The following is an 18,324-nucleotide window of genomic DNA, read 5'->3' as shown; positions in this document are numbered from 1 at the left end:
GCTTTTGGGGTAAGTCTGCTTCTTCATGGTCCAAGCAGTACTAATTATGCAAATACTTTTGTAAATTGGTACTGCTCGGACCTTGAAGAAGGGGACATACCCCAAAAGCTTGTCCTGAAAAAGTGTATATGCGTGCAAATGAAAAAAGTATCACGGACAGTACTCAATTGTTTCTGTCATTTAAACATAGCTCAAACCAAATAAAAAAAACAGAATAGAAATAGTTACTTCAGGACATCCCCAAACATTGTTCAGGAAGCAGATTCTGGATATGTAAGAAGCAAATATGACCACCTGCGTATACATCTATTTACAAAGAAACAAGGTTTATAAAACATTGCTCTTATGTCAGCTGTAAAATTTAGGCTCTGTTCACATCTAGACATTTTTGGGCAATTTTCTGCTCTAAACCTCAGCTCTAAAAACTTCCAACAAGACAAATCCCATTCATCTCAATGGCCCCTGTTCATATCTGAGCGTTCTGTCGCCTTAAACAAAACGCCGTCGCTCAAAAAAGTACATGAGCTTCTTTTTTGGCAGATTACAGGCATTTTTATTTTTTTTTCATTGCTCATTTGTCAACCTAAAAACTCCTGTACAAAAACACCCTTAAAAAAGCCTGAAAAACACCTGTAAAACGCCTGTTAAAAAAGCAACGCCTAGATGTGAATGGAGCCCTAGAGCAGTGATGGTGAACCTTGGCATCCCAGATGTTTTGGGACTACATTTCCTATGATGCTCACCTACACTGCAGAGTGCATGAGAATCATGGGAAATGTAGTTCCAAAACATCTGGGGTGCCAAGGTTCGGCATCACTGCCCTAAAGCTTTCCACTTTTTGTCTCTGGGACATTGGGGAAACAGACCGCAATTAAAATTTGACAGTGTGTCTAAGCCTTCCCTACTGTATCCAAAGCTAAAATAAAGTTTTGCTTTTACTTACACTTTAATTGATGACATTCTTTGAATTACGTTGAATCATTTCCTTTGTAAAGCACTTTGGGATAACTTGGCAATAACATTTAAAATAAAATTAGCACTGTAACAACGTACCCAAAAGGTAAGCCAACCAGTTTTTTGAAGATACTTTTATAGCCTTGCTTCCCAGTTTAACATCATATGAACCCCAGACTCCCGTTCTCACTCTGGTATAATCTGGAGGCATCTGCTCTTTTTAGCGTTTGCAAAAGGACATTGCAAACAAATCTGTATCTCCAGAGGGACTAGTACTACAAGTTTCCCACTGCAGGCTATATTAAGAAAGCTTGGACTTAGGCCAGGGAAAACTCTTACACTGATCCAAGAATATTCAAAGCTTTTTTTTATGAAACGTGGGTAATACAGTCAAAGTCTCTGAGACTGACAGCAAAGAGAGATGTTGTGACTAACGGACAGATCCCAGAGCAGCAAACAACAGCCTTGTTTTGTTGAAACCTGAAATCAGCAGGTTGAAGCTGCTACATTGCAAATGGAAAAAGTGACTCTGAGCTTGCAGCCAGATCACATGATAGAAGTATAAATAGCATGATTTAACATTGACATGATTCCTATCCTGAATCAACTGTGTGAAGATTCAGGAATGGCCTAGTAGATGGAATTAAGAATGTTTTACGCCATCTGCTGTTGGGGAAGGCAAGCTGCATGCACTGGGCATTTTTAAAACTGGCAAGTCTCGTTTCATAACATTTTTGAACCTTAGGACATTTCTGGGTTTCTGCATGTATGACTTGCAAATTGTGGTCTGGTATTCATGTAACTCGTAAGAATAAATAAAAACAGATTTATGTAACAAACTATGCATGCACAACATTTACATTTCATTTCTTGAAAAAAAGAGTTTAAACAATCATGGTTTCAGTTTTAAAAAAAATAAAGTAATAAACTCCTATTTAGACGTTAATGCAACTTCCTATTTTGGCAATAAGCTCCATTAAATATTATTTATAATTAAATATTTTTTTGTAGCTGCTTTTCAGATCTATGCAGCATTTAGTAGGTATTTCGGCCAATGCCTTTGGTAAAAAAATTTTAAACTTATCAAAAGTGTTTTGGGGGGGGTGGCTTTCTTGAGCTGCCTGCTTCTGAAACCCCACATCTTTTTAGGTGCAATTGACTTCAAAACTGATTAATAAAAATACACAATTTTTTTCAGCTACAGTGTGGTTTATTTACCTGTCCATTTGTTCTACAGGCCTGAATAATCAAACTGCTATAGCACTTATGGCATGCTAATTTTTGCCTCTCAAGGGATATAAAAATGCATCACTATCACATCACTGAAAAGAAAAAATGTTTCTGGAATGGTTCATGTGTAGTAGCTTTTTATATATTGATGTTTTTGTTTACTCTGACAAAACCTAAAAAAATTATACATTTTAACATATCTACATGCTAAACATTTTCATTATCAGCCAGCAGGTGGAGATCCGGGCTCCTTTTCACCTGGTCTTTTGGGCCATGCTTATTCTAACATAGTTTAATAAGTTAGGCTGAAATTGACACACACAGCTAAATAAATCGGTGCACTGACTCCTCGCTTCCTCTGCATCTTTCTCTGTACAGACAGCTCCATTAGGGAGTTTCATTCAGAAGTAGGAAGGCAAACTGATTTTGCTAAACTCTGTTGAGAAACCATAATGCTATCCAAATCCTTTGTCATGAGTTCCCCTTTCTATTATTTTATTTATTTATTTTTTTATCAAAGGTTTTTTATTAGCAGAAAAAAACAGATTTTAAACATCTGTTTTAAAAGTGTTAAAACCTACAATGTAAAATAAAATTGTTCCAAAACCAATATAGCTTCCCTTCAATACCTGAGATGTTCAAGGGAAATGTTTTAGGCCCTCTCTAATACCTGGGACTTTCCCCTTGGGATTTGTAACACTTGGCAAAAAAAGCCAATTTAGGGTGTTAAGGTTAGTGTGCATTGTGTTATGGCAAAGTCTAAAGTGCTCCTTTTTTTATTGCCAGAACACTGCTAGACTTTAAAAAAAGAAGCAAAAAAAACCTACAAAAATGACATCTAGAAATGTCTTACAAAAGGGATATTTTTTATGATTACCTTTTAAAAAGCCTTTCTTGTCCTGATCCCTGGTAAAAGTATATTAGTAGGGATTCCTTGAAAAGTAATCTATTCTTATATGTGCCTTTTAAACTATAATGAACATTGTAATTCATTGTTTATCCCTGATAAATTGAGGTTGAATATCTATCTGTAACAACAAACCTAAATCCAGCTTTACATCAGCTCAGACTCACTAAAGTGCCAACATGGAAATGTGTTTAATAGGAAATATATGTAAATCCTGACACTGGCACTGGTCAAAAAATTCCCAACCCATTCTTTCCTTTATTCAGTCTTCCTAAAGGCAACATACACATTGCAGTGCTCTTGCCTATCTGCTAATACATGATGCAGACCAGGATGTTATGCGCATTTGTGGGATCTCCTGGTCATGGGAATGGCAAGATGGCAGTGTCTATATCCAAGAATAACCCATGTGCTTGGATGGTCAGGGACTTTACAGAAAGGTATAGTTCTTGATTAAACAGGGTAGACTTTGGGATTTGGAGTTGCTGCTGCTAATATTTGGTATTAGTAAGTACCACTATAAGGTTGCTTTAGTAACATAATTTAGATTACCAGGAGTAGATGTTTTAGGTCATTACCACCATCATCAAAATTTAGAGAGCTAGATCTCTACTGCTCTATAAGATATACATAACAAACAAAAAGTCAGCAAATGGGTATTTTCAAGCATTGCAGTCATGCAACTCTTAATATAGTTGGTAATAGTTAAGAAAGTAGTTTATGTGAAAAACACAAAAATAATATGTATGCTATTTGTATCCTGCAAGATTTTTTAAAGGACTGTTCATTCACAAGTCTCCTTTTGACAAACTCTTAATTCACCAAGTTTTTTTTTAAAAACTTTGAGTCACAAACTAGCACGCAAGGAAGGAGTATGCCCATATCTAAACATAATAAAACCTTATACAGTTTTAGGAATGTTACAATTACAGAAATTCCTCCATCTATAAAGCTACAAATCGAATTCTCATTAAAACTGGCCATACCTCCAAATGTAATGGTTTTATAGTCTTAATTTATTATTATGTATGATTGTAAATGTAATTATTGTATTAGATTTTTTTGAATACTCTCAATCCATTGTGTTTTAAATCCAATGTTTAAAATAATTGCTAGTTAGTTAACTTAAAATCTTAGTAATTCACCCTTACAATCTTTGTTTTTGTGTAACTCGGCTCTAAAAGCATTGTATACAAAGATATGAATAGTTATTGTTTATTTGTAGCAGAAATTGATTGCATTCAAGAAGACATGCACTATGGGGTTGCCAGATTGAAAAATGAATAATTGAAAAATAGTATAGCAGTAGTTTAGAGCTGGTTAAAAATAATGGAAAAAAATAGCACAATACTAAGTAGTTGATTGCCACAAAGAAAAGCAGATTAGGTTAGTTCTAACAGTTTTGGAAACTCAGCTAAAAAATTGGTAACTGGATAAAAACCAGCTTTCCTGGTAAACCTGATAAACAAACTTTTTCTCAATTGTCATTAAAAGTCTATAACCCACATCTGGTTTGTGGAAACCTTCAGATAGAGATAATTATTATTGTAGCTTACAAAATGTTTTGTAAAAAGTACAATTAATTTAATGTAATGGCAATTATAACCTATAATTGTATTGGTATAAAAAAAATGTCAGTACAATACAAGTCAATACAACTCCATTTCCTGAATGGTTCAAATAATAAAAAAAATACATAAAAAAAATTCCGTGCATTTCGAAAAAAATGAATTTATTTTTCACAGCGCAAAAAAAAAGGTAGGGGGGGTCTGTCTTTATATTTTTACCTTTCATTGTGTAAGTACTACACTTAATGAGGATTCACCACTGTCTCGGCTTTCACTTTGGCAAGATCAAACCCTTCTCCTGTTCTGTACTTCTGTAGCAGATCTGTCTTAAGTGATAGGTGGCCGTCCATCTGGTTTTGTAATGTTGACAGTGGAGAGGCATTTGCCGAAAAAAAAAAAAAAAAAGTACGTTTGCTCTGAGCTTATAAAAAGGTCAAAAGAACAGTATGTAGAATTGAATCATGAGATATCAAAATCTTTGTATAAAAATTTCATCTTCGACTTATTTGATCACGTTGCTTAGATCCTTATTTCTGGAACAATTCCTATCGCTGACCGCCTACGGATTGCCAGTGGGGAATATTTTAATTCCTAGCGGCAACCCAATCTATATTTCTGCATTGCTTGGAAAAAAATATATTGGCCTTTTGTAAAGGCTGTTTTCATCTTTGTTGTAGGTTTGAATATGGTACCATGTGGTCTATGTGTGTCCCACTTTTATTATTATTCTAAAAAAAGTTATAATAAAAAGGTCATTTTGCTATGTATTAGACCATATAAGGTAAATTTAATATGTCTGTTAAATAAGAGAACTTCTGAAAAGGTGGTTTTTGTTGAAGCCCCATTGCTTTGTGTTTGATGCCCCACAAGACATAATGTCCACATTTTATTTTATGAGCTTTTGAACACAACCTGAATTTTAAGAAAGTAAATCTCTCTGTAATATCCAACTAACAGTTTTAAAGGCATAGAACGGAACAAAAATACGAACAAAGCCAACCAATACTTGTATAAACACCGTTTTCTTAAGAGCTAAAAGATTAGAGCAGATGATGGATAACTAAAAGGGACCAAATTCTGCCAATATATTTATGGATAGGGAAGAGTCAAATTGACCCCTTAGACCGTTCAGGTCTAATTTTGCCATTATACTTGGTCATGTTCACCAGTCATAAATCTTAAAAGCTTGCCTACCCCAGCCTGCAGACAAGACCCACAGTACCAACAAAGTCTTCCAGTACATTTACATACTCTCATCCCATTGTATTCTTACCGTACAAAGACAATAAGTAGAGTCAACTATGTTTTGAGCTTTCTTACATCTCTTCTATGTTGTGTAAGTATTTGGTTTGGTTTTTGTTCTGGTTATTAATTGTCTAGTATACCTGTGTCATAATTGTGTGCACCATCAGAGTCAAAATTATAGTGTGCAGTAATGTAATTGCATATTTTCATATCCTTGCAGATGGTGGACCTACAAGAACTGTTCAACAATTTTATTATGATTACAAGATAACAACCGCCAACAAATAACATCCTTATCCTTACTTTTTTTCCCCAGATGCTTCTAATTTTTTTTTTTTTTTTTTTAAGTAGTTCAATGTTTATCTGCAGCAAATATAGCTAAAATATGAAAACCTTACTACAGCTTTTCTTGCAGGATTAATCTTTGCTGAGTATGCTTTAACAGTACACAAATTCTTTGTGTTTGTGATGCACAGATGTGAAATTGAGGAAACACTGGAGAGGCTGAAAAAGCTTGAGCGAGACTTGAGCTTTAAGGAGCAAGAACTGAAAGAACGGGAGAAGCACTTAAAAATGTGGGAGCAGAAGCTCACAGAACAGTCGCACACACCGGTAGGTACATTTACCTATAAGTGGTAAGTGCTCTATGATATTATTTGGTCTATGCCGCAAAAACTCTCGCATTTGAGGATACCAAACCAATAGTAGGTAGCATACTGACACTCTTCTGTCTATTTAGAAGCACTGGCGTGCTGAGATTGACATGGACAAATAGTTGGTAGGGACCTTTTTTTTTCTTTTAAATTAGATATGGCAAAAAGTACATCAGATAGCAAAAAGTAACAGGTCTGTTAGATAGCAGTTGTGGTATTTAGCCTCCAGTTACATTTCACACATTCTCTCCTAGCCCAAACCCCCAAAATCATTCTGTAATTTTTGATTGTATACTAGATTTAAGCTTACTAAAGACCCTTCCCCAATGTGACAGCATTTGGGTCTGAGATTTGGTCACTCCAGCAAAAAGCACTGCATTGTGGGAGGCTGGGTAAAGAGTAATGCGCTCTCCCATGCTCAGATCTACCAGTTTTTTTTCAAGGCTCTGGTATGCAAATGAGCTGGCAGAGAAGTATGTGGAAAATACGTACAGGCTCAGTGCTCTACCTGTTATGCAGTGAACCCTTTACTGTGGTTCGAATGGTAAAACTACAGGTTCCCTTTAAAGGGTATCTCCACTTTTGCAGCCACATAGGGATAATGCCTTCTTTATACTTGTTACATTCACATAGCAAAACGTAATAAAAATATTTAAAAATTGCCACACACCTTTTGAGATGCTCTTATTTGGACCTTTCAGCAAGGAAAGATTCTACTTAGTGCAGTTATGAGGGGTGCTGGGAAGCTTTCACCATAGTTAACCCTGTCTGGAGGCAGAATTCTCCTCAGTTGCACTAGATGTAAACACTGTCTGTCTTTACAAAAGGTATGTTTAGGAGCTGGGCTTCTCCGTTGTATGCTAAGGAGAACATCACACTTTTCTAGCTGAGAAATGGCTGCAGTCAGCCATGGCACTTTCTCCATAGAAACATCTAAAGGGTAAGAAATAGATTTTTTTTTTATTATTTGGGTATGCTGTGTAAAAAACAATACATAACACAACATATAATGGGACTTTCTCACATTTGACTACAAAAGTATAAATACACTTTAAGAGACTTTGTATAACTTCTGATCATACTTGGCCAAAGCCATCTTGTAAGCTTAGATCTGCCAAGCTTACTTTCCTCTTTCCCTCTTCAAAGAAAAGAGTAGGGTGAAGGAGTAGATAACGCTGGTGTTGTCTTATTGGTGGGACAGACTAAATAAGTAGGTTCGGGTTTTGTAACTAACCCAATCCCTTTATTCCCCTGGACCGCAGTCACCCAATCTAGCCATTTTCATCAATCATCTCATATCTCATGTCTATAAGTACCTTTTAAGCTATGGATAGCCAAATGCACTTTGTCTTCTTTTATGTTAATTTCCTGTTTATCATACAATCGAACATTATTAAATTGTATCGTGCAAAAGAGCCTTTACTGCCTATTTATGCCTTTTTTAATGCATAATTATATTAATCTACTATGTATTCCCATTTAAAGTACAAGATTCTTTCATCATATCTATATTGCATTTGTTTTCAACTATAGATTTTGCTAAACTATATTTTGTTGTATAGCAGATATCTTTTTCTCAATTGCCAGTTAGGTAATCCTTCCATATATTTAAATCCAGTGACACTAGATAATGAATGCACGTATGTTATCTCACAGTGGATTGTTCTCACCAAGGTGTCATTGTCTGACAATGCATGGCTTTATTAAACACAAGGACACTCAATGTTTTCTACAATGCAGTTGTGCTCTTTGAAATGTATTCAGCTGAAGTTGCTTAATGTGATACTGCAAGCTGTTTTTTTTTTATTTATTTATTTTTTATTTTTTGATGATTTAACCAAAACATGCACGGCACCTAAGTACAGTGCCTTAAAAAAGTATTCATACCCCTTGAAATTTTCCACATTTTGTCACATTACAACCAAAAACGTAAATGTATTTTATTAGGATTTTATGAGATAGACCAACACAAAGTGGCACATAATTGTGAAGTGGAAGGAAAATGATAAAATTGTTTTCAACATTTCTTACAAACAAATATCTGAAAAAGTGTGATGTGCATTTGTATTCAGCCCCCTTTACTCTGATACACCGAATTGAAAAATAGTGGAACCAATTGCCTTCAGAAGTCACCTAATAAGTAAATAGAGTCCACCTGTGTAATTTATTCTCAGTCTAAATACAGCTGTTCTGTGAAGCCCTCAGAGGTTGGTTAGAGAACCTTACTAAACAGCATCATGAAAGCCAAGGAACACACCAGACAGGTTGGGGAGTTGTGGAGAAGTTTAAAGCAGGGTTAGGATATAAAAAAAAAAAAAATATCCCAAGCTTCAAACATCTTACAGAGCACTGTTCAATCCATCATCTGAAAATTGAAAGAGTGGCACAACTGCAAACCTACCAAGACATGGTCATCGTCCTAAATTCACAGGCTGGTTAAGGAGAGCATTTAATCAGAGAAGCAGCCAAGATGCCCATGGTAACTCTGGAGGAGCTGCAGCGATCCACAGCTCAGGTGGGAGAATCTGTCCACAGGACAACTATTAGTAGTGCATTCCACAAATCTGGCCTTTTTGGAAGAGTGGTGAGAAGAAAGCCATTGTTTAAATAAAGCCATAAGAAATCCCATTTGCACTTTGCGAGAAGCCATGTGGGGGACAACGCAAACGTGTGGAAGAAGGTAAGCTGGTCAGATGTGACCAAAATTGAACTTTTTGGCCTAAAAGCAAAATGCTATGTGTGGCAGAAAACTAACACTGCACATCACCCAGAACACACCCTCTCCACCGTGAAACGTGGTGGCAACAAAAGATTTGAGAGGTTTACCTTCCAGCAGGACAACGACCCTAAACATACAGTCAGAGCTACAATGGAATATTTTAGGTCAAAGCATATTCTTTGATCTCAGAATTAGGGATCGACCGATAATCGGCAACACCGATATTTCAGAGGCCGATATGCACTTTCCCCGATATATCGGAATCAGCCCCTGAGGTTACCAATAATGCCGATCTTTAGGGAAAGTGATTGTACTGGAGTGATGCCTGCAGCTAGAGGAACCAGCCCAGTACCAGTGTCCGTAGCCGACGGTCGGCTGACTTGTAATGACAACCGGCTGTCATTACAAGGAGCGAGAGGGGATGTCCCACTGCCTTCCATGGCTCGCCCAGGTCTCCCTTCCCACCGGGAGACCCGGGCATCCTACCGTCGCCGAAGAGTAGGCCCGATCAAAGCCGCATTCGGCTCTGATCGGGTTTCCATGTAAAAAACCCGGAAGTGATGTCATGACATCACTTCCGTGTACTCGGCGCCAAATTAAAAAAACTGACAGCATTCAAATTTGAATTCTTTTCAGTGCCGAGGCGGGGTTTGGGATCTTTTAGACCCCCAGATCCCTCCACAAGGAGTACCTTTAAAAAAATAAAAATGTTTTACATGTCCGAAAATATCGGCCGATATCGGCATCCGATGACCAAAATATCTGTATCGGCATTAAAAAAAACGATATCGGTCGATCACTACTCAGAATCTGTGGCAGGACTTGAAAATTGCTGTTCACAAACGCTCTCCATCCAATCTGACAGAGCTTCAACTATTTTGCAAAGAAGAATGAGCAAAAATGTTACTCTCTAGATGTGCAAAGCTGGTAGAGACATCCCCAAAAAGACTTGCAGCTGTAATTGCAGCGAAAGGTGGTTATACAAAGTATTGACTCAGGGGGGCTGAATACAAATACACGTCACACTTTTCACATATTTATTTGTAAAAAATGTCGAAAACCATTTATCATTTTCCTTCCACTTCACAATTATGTGCCACTAACACATTAAATCCCCCCCCCCCCCCAAAAAAAAATAGATTTACTTTTATAGTTGTAACATGACAAAATGTGGAAAAATGTAAGGAGTATGGATACTTTTTCAAGGCACTGTAAATCATAATCTTAGAGTCATAATATTTTTACATGGACTTAATTTGTAAAGAATACGTTTAGTGTTGCTAAAACTGATGTAGCCCACTCCCTGTCCTCTTTATTTGAAATTTTCCCCATTTTAAATACCCCCAGACAACATATGACAGCTGTGGGGTGCAAGGAGATGCAGCTTTCTTTACGAGGCTTCACTACGGCTTTCTCCCCTGCTGTCCCCACATGCTTAGTCCTGTTCCATAAAAATTAATGGACTAGAGAGTGGAGGTTGTAAACAAACACCTTTTTTCTCCCTATACATAGCTTTATTTTTTATTCGATGCTTCTAGTAGATCCACTAATTTTTCCAGGTTCTTTTAACAGGGTAACAAAGTTTTTTTAAACTGCAGTGAAATGCAAATCTGCATTGTCACACTGTGGACAGGGTGTAACTAAAATGCATGTCCTTTTGACTGGACTTGTCATGGACTTTAAATAAGCAAAGAAAAAAATCAAAAATCTGTCTCCAGCTGACTCTTTTCAAGAAGTTGCAGCAACATTTTTTTTCTTTTAGAAAAGAGTTTAAACAACATGTATAAGATAACCTTTGTAAACACCCCTGGTTGGTTTGCCCCCAACCCTGTAATTGCAGTTTTGCTGGACAGCTAGACTTACCTGTAAATGTGGAAACCAATTTTAATAAAAATCTGTAAATAAAAGAGGAATTCATATATTAATACTACCATTGCAAGTATTACTACATAGTTACCAGAATACAATATGTTTCGTTATAATGGACTAATAGTAGATTTTACTTTCAATGAATTTTTATTGAAATTTATACAATACAACATAGAAAGTCGTGCATATACATTGTTCCAAGCAGTTAAATTCAACAACTTCAACAGGTACAAGGAGCAGTAAACTGTAACAATCAAAAGTACAACATAGAAACATGGGTTCATCATAATAGTAGATTTTTAATGGGGCGCAAGGTTAGACTGGGGCAAGTTTTTTACAGCTAAACTCATTTTTTAGGCTCCTACTAGAAGACCAACGTACTGTGCTTTAACCTTCCCAAATGTCTATAATGGTTGAAAATCCCATCGATATTGAGATAGAATAAATAATAAATACATGCACAATTATTTAGCAAGGAAAAAGCAATGTTGGTAACACTTTGCAAGCTTCCCTAAACTGAAATCTTATTGGTTGTTGGGGATTATTGCACTTTGTCTGTTTTCATTGCTGTTTGAACCTCCAAATTAGCTTAACAGAGCAATCTTCTGTTGACGACATTGAGATGCACTTCAGAATGGAAAAATGGGTTTGTAATAGAAGTGTGTCTCTTATATTGTACACCTTGGAAGGAAAATCCAAGATCATGCTTTATCTGATTTATAAGACTGATAATAAAAATTAATAATGTACAGGCCGGACTGCACCTTTAATAGCTTTTGTTATGGTGCATGCTGAGCTGATCAAGAATGACATTTATTGGGATAGTATCACTCTGTAGTGTTCTGCCAAGAGAAAGATCTCAGAATCTTTTACAGGATAACTATAAATTAATTGGCTGACCTGCCAGGCAGCTGGTAGTGATGTGTGACCTCTGTATCAGCTTCTAGATCCTTGAAAGAAGGCAAGTCACATTGTGTTCCTTGCTTAAGGGAATAAATAGGGATGTACTTGCGAGAAGCAAGAACACATCACAGGATTAAATTGTCGAGTGTTCAGAAATGGACTAGATTCCAATTAAGTGGTGTAAACCCTTTTTTGGGCACATAATGATCTTGAAGGGAATGGAACTAGCAAAACTGTGTGTTTTCCAAGTACAAAAAAAAAAAAAAATCTAGCTCAAATTATCTGTGATATCAAACAGCATTCTAACAACATGTCAATGTTTTACGATCTTCTTTTCTGGTATATTTTAGAAGTGCAGTGTAACTTAATGTCATTTTACTTTTTTTGTGGGTTTACTTGTTATCCATCTGCTTGTTTTTGATACTGAGATTCCTAGTGCGGTTTTATTAATCTTTTGGGCTTTTTGTGTTAGTTGATGGGGTTGTGAACAGTACTGCAGGTGGAACTCAGGTGGTTATACATGGGTTGGATTTTGACAGATAATTGTTTTAATAACCATACCGGCACTTCTGTGTGACTAATAAAAGTAGGACGTGCTTTTTAGATACCAGTTTATCAAGCCAAGTGGTTGTTTACTGACATTTACAGACTTGGGGCCCTATTTCAAAAGGAGAGCGATGACCGCAACTCACACTGTGCCTAATTTTTTTGTAGTCATTAATAAAATGCAGGTCTCGGTATCCGGAGGGTTCTATGCATAGCAAAATCAAAAGATATCTGGAATTCGCTGACACGCTTTACCTTTATTGATCCTTCATGCAAAAGACATCACAGACAGTGCGGGTGCAGTAAAATTTGACGCGTTTCGCGCTCTAGCACTTACTCATATCCTCATATGTGTGCATTAGTCACATCATGAAACGTGTCAACTTTTATTGTACCCCATGCTGTCTGTGATGTCTTTTGCATGAAGGATCAATAAAGATGAAGTGTTGCAGTGAATGCCGGTGTTCCGTGAGAATTACCTACCCGTGAGAAAAACCTACCCCCGTCACTTCCGGTTCACGGCAGTCTGTGTAACGCGAGCAGTTACATTAAAACAGCTGTGCTGCACTATGAGTCATCTCCGCTCCTGTCCCGGTCACTTCCCTGCTCTCGGCTACTAAATATAAAAGCGGCGGCGGCTGTATGAAAAGATAAATCACGGAGCCGCCAGCCGCTTTTATATTTACTAGCCAAGATCAGGGAAGTGACCGGGACAGGAGCGGAGATGACTCCTATTGCAGCACAGCTATTTTATGTCACCGCCGCGTCTGTAGGTTTTTTTAACGGACACCGAGATCATTTCAGACTAGTGCGCATGCGCACTAGTCTGATCCTCAGCTCTTCCATTAGGTATCCGGGGCTGTGAGCATGCGCACTGCTGCGCTGCTCAGCTGTTCCTGGCCGGAAGTGACGAGGGGTAGGTTTTTCTCACGGGGTAGGTAATTCTCACGTTACACCGGATTTCTTTTGATTGTGTATCTGCAGGCGAGCTATGCTAGCACCTTACCCTAAACCCTGGCTATGCTGTGGATAGATGGCTAATGTGCTCACCTGGAGCTGCTTTCTCTTCAGTGGTGGGTCTCTCCATAACACTGCAACTGTCTGTGATGGGAAAAGCGCTTGGTCACAAGTCTTTGACAGGTCACATGACTGGACTTTCTTCTTTCCAGCACTTATTTTTTCTTGTTCAGTAAAATGAATATGCTTTTGCATGCTACAGTATACCAAAGCAAGCAAGGGCCACATTTGTAAAGCACTGCGCTGTACATTGTGAATCTGCCAGAAGATTTTGTTTTCTGAAAAGCAGTATGACTGTGATGACCAGTGTTTGATAAATAGTTTGTTGGGCGCTTCCGCTGGGAGATGGGTCCCCAATACAAGAGTCTTGATGGGAGAAGGGCAACCAGACAGATGACTGGACTTCTGGGGTGCACAGATGCGCCACGCTAACACTGAGGGCAGCTCTACCAGGCAGAAGCAAAGTCCCGCTGGCAAGCAAGAGAGAAAATAGGCGCCACTGAGTGTAGCAGATGTAACTTTATTACATGACAACAACATAAACTTACATAGAAGGAGGTATATATCCTCGTGGCTCTGGGGTCCCTTCCTGGTCCGTGGTGGTTCCCTCTGGAGGGACCCCAGAGCCACGAGGAAATATACCTACTTCTAAGTAAGTTTATGTTGTTGTCATGTAATAAAGTTACATCTGCTACACTCAGCGGCGCCTATTTTCTCTCTTACTGCTTGATAAATAGGCCACTAAATGTCTAGGTCTGTAGTATAAAAAGTATAAAAATTAGACTTTTTATTATAATATTATATTTTATTGACTTTTTATTTATTGCTATTTTATTTTTAACCTGTGGCATCTCACATAACACATGTGCAGTGGCAAAAGGGTGCCCACATGGCACACATAAATCGCTGGATGGCTGATGTTTCTGTGCTGATAGCATGCACGCTGTACACACCCAGCACAGAGACCAAGCTGTCAGACAATTCTCAGTCCCCACTAATAATCAGTATCTAGTACAGAGAAAAAGAGGTGATTTAGTGAAGAGGTTAAACATTGGCACTGAGAAAATTGTGAGAATACTCAGTCAAATATCAAATCATGTGAAAAGCACCTGCACATGATTGGATATTCAAAGTGATCAGTATTTTGTTTTTCACATGAATAAATAAAGTAAGTAAATATTCACAATTTTGCAGTGAAGATTATTTTAAAGGCAAATAGGCTGTAAACTTTGCAAGGGAATTTTCCCTTAGCTTAGTGAATGTCGTGAAATTTCACTGAGCAAAAAAAGCAATACCATCATGGAAAAAAAAATGATTGCACACAGTTGGATAATGCAAGTCATCAGAGATTCACCTCATTTCATTCACTTGAAAAGTTAAAAGTCCCTTGCAAATTGAATAGCCGATTTGCTTTTAGTAAACCAACCTCCAAAGTGAGCAAAATTCTGGTTTTAAAAAGTTATCACTGGAACAAGTGTCTCCATTGGAAGATTTACTCCTACCTTTTGTTCTGCTGACAACTGTAAAATTTTGGATTTCCCATCACTTTGTGTTTGAATGACAGTGGCCACCAGGACATATAGCTACGGGGAATCTACCTAGCAGAGACCAAAAACAATCAAAAGCTGGACAGGGGTCCTAACACTTCCCTACTCTATTCAAAACCATAAAAAAAATAAAAAAAAAAACGTTTTGGCAGTTCAAAAGGTTTAATCTGGATTCTTGATTAGGATTCCATGTGCCATTACAAATTCCTATCACAACCAATAGGAAGTTTGTACAAATAAAACCCGCAAACTTACAGAAATATGCTTTGCAAGAATTTCTTCTTTCTTTTGGAAATCTTAAGCAGAAAGTTAAGCAGTTGTTTTCTGCAAATTTCTTCATATATAATTTTTGGTAAATAATAATTAAAAATAATAAAAAAATAAAAAAAAAATGGAAAATACATTCACACCTGACTTAAAAAAAAAATAAAGGATTTCAATATTTGTTTGTGATTATAACATTTCTGAATCAGTATGTTTTTTTGTATATACACTTATATTTATAAGGCACAAACATATCATGATTTTTGATAGATATTCCAAAAATTATCTGATAAATTAAAGTAATTAAAATCATCTAAAAAAAAATAAAAAATAACAAAAGTTCTTGTAACTGTGAGTCCTGGGTAACCATTGCCAAGTAACCATGATATATATATATATATAACCGACAGTGATATATTGGAACACGTAACATCTTTAGAAATGAAAGACATATAGGTATACCCTACAGTTTTGGGGAAATCAGTTTTTTGGGTCAGCTGATTTTGCTAAAGTAAAGATATTATACATATATATATATATATATATATATATATATATATATATATATACAGATTATCTGTAAATGTGAACTTACACTTTAAAGAATGTATAGATGGATAAACTATTAGTTCAGCTTTAAGTACTTAAATTATTGGATTGGCATGGTAATTTGCATTTTCAGAAGACAAATTTAGCAATGGCAATCCCAAAAAGGGCCCTGGTAAATAGGTTTTCAGTTTTAAAGACTCCTATTGTAAAGTACAAAAAAATGTATAAAGTAATAAAGTGTGTGTATATATATATATGTACATTATATAGAAGGGAGAGAGAGGATTTCTAATCACATGATTTCTCATAATGACAATTGGCTTTATATCTCTTCCATGGTTGTTTTTTAGTCAAGTAATGTGAAAACTATTTGGTTTATCAGCAGCTTATCAGAAAATATCTCTTCCATTTTTTTAACCAAATTGTGTGAAAACGTTATTAAATTTATTCACTTTTATTTTTTTTCTATTAATGTCTGAATGTGGCATTTGCTAATTAATGTACTTGTATTTTGGCATCACAAACATAGTAATGTCTGTATTCATAGTGTAATGAGAAAGCGATGGGATATTTAATAAAGCATCTTTTGTGTAAATACAAGATAGAAGTATGAATTTAAATTGTGTACAAAAGTATTCATATGTATCAAAGCACACATATCACTTGCATTTCAAAGTCTGGAGCTGATAAAATATATACAAATATATCTCTGATTATATAGTTGATTTTTATTATGTATTTTAATTCATTCTAATTTAAAGCTGAAGTATACTCCGCCATTAAACTTTTACCTACAGGTAAGCCTATAATAAGGCTTACCTGTAGGTAAATGAATATCTCCTAAACCTGCACGGTTTAGGAGATATTCGCCCTGCATGCAGCCGCTGACAGCAGCGACGCATGCGCTCTGAAGTTCCGGCGGATTTTCAGAGCTCTTTGCCGACTCCTTCCCGGAAAGAAAACTCCCGCGCGCATGCGCAGGAGTGACATCATCGCGGCTCCGGCCACTCACAGCGCCGGAGCCGCCGAGGGAACATGACGGCTCCCTCAGCGCTTTCTGGGCGACCGCGTCGGGGCTTCGTTCTATGGTAAGTATTTCATAATGAGCTAGTATGCAATGCATACTAGCTCATTAAGCCTTTGTCCTGCAGGGTTTCTTTTTTTTATGTTGTGAGGATACAACCACTTTAAAGTCAAACTGCCTTTTGTGGTACTAAAGGCAAAATAAAAAGTAAAATATATGATCCAGCCTGCCACTAGCATTAACTTCTTTGTTTTTCTGGGTCACCCCTGTAAATTTTTTTTACCTGATGACCCTGCTATTTTTTTGCAATTTCCTTTTAAAAAAGCAAGCTGTGCAGCAGAAGTGGCAGTTAGAAGGCTGAGACACGCCATTTATTACTGACAGGGCTGCTTTCAATAGTCAGCTTTTATTCAGTTATGTGAAACCTTTATTTTAAAGCAGTTGTATCCCCTGTGTTAAAAAAGAAACACCTGCAGGACAATGGCATAATAAGCTAGTATGCATCGCATACTAGCACATTATGAAATACTTACCTTAGAATGAAGCACCCACATGGTCGTCCAGACACTTCTGAGGGAGCTGACATGTTCCCTCGGCGTATCTTCCAGGTTCGGCGGCTCCGGCGCTGTGAGTGGCCAGAGCCGCAATGACGTCACTCCTGCAAATGCGAGCAGGAGTTCACATTCCGGCAAGGAGCTCTGAAAGTCTGGCAAGATAAGCCGGGCCTTCAGATTGCATTCGCCGCTGGTGTCAGCGGCTGCATGCAGGGTGAATATCTCCTAAACCGTGCAGGTTTAGAAGATATTATTTTACCTACTGGTATGCCTTATTATAGGCTTACCTGTAGGTATAAATTTAAAATCTGAGTATACTACCTCTTCAAAGGGGAAAAGATATTTCTGTACCTGCTTTAAAAAGTGTTGGCTGGAGTTAGGCTTTAAGTTGGTTGTTAGTCACTTATGTAAAGGCCATTCAACACTACCCTCTCCAGACATTGCTCCTATTCAAAGGGTGTCTCTGTTGCTCCTCCATAGATAGAGGAGCCACCCTAAGACAGGAAGTGTGTCACTCGCTAGTTCACAAGGTGAAAATAAAAAAAAATAAAAAAATGAAAACGAATGCAGCCACAAAATCTAAGGATTGATAAACTGCAATATCCTGCTTTTGGATTGACATATATATACACTTTAAGTGCTTTATTAAATATCCATGAGCCTGCCTTGCATGAAGTTGTTGCATGTTATGTGTTTTCTGTATTATCACCTGTTTGTAATTAATAAAAAAAAAACCTACTCAAAAATTGTCTTGACCATCTATTTTGTCAGCTAA

General features: G+C 37.1%; 1 protein-coding gene across 2 annotated transcripts in view; it reads left to right on the top strand.

Annotated features, from left to right (window-relative positions):
• MAP3K20 (mitogen-activated protein kinase kinase kinase 20) overlaps nt 1–18,324 on the top strand; it is a gene marked incomplete at its 5' end in the record, with an annotated part of 211,727 nt that overhangs the window by 105,954 nt on the left and 87,449 nt on the right. For both annotated transcript variants that reach the window (XM_082260669.1, XM_082260670.1), the window contains one exon: nt 6,381–6,516. In XM_082260669.1, the coding sequence (XP_082116795.1) occupies nt 6,381–6,516 (136 nt within the window). The remainder of the gene's footprint in view (nt 1–6,380; nt 6,517–18,324) is intronic.

The sequence above is a fragment of the Pelophylax lessonae genome (genome assembly GCF_965119305.1).
Source record: "Pelophylax lessonae genome assembly, chromosome: 6".
NCBI lineage: Eukaryota > Metazoa > Chordata > Amphibia > Anura > Ranidae > Pelophylax > Pelophylax lessonae.
The sequence above is the reverse complement of the archived record's forward strand: the minus strand, read 5'-3'. Positions and strand labels throughout refer to the sequence as shown.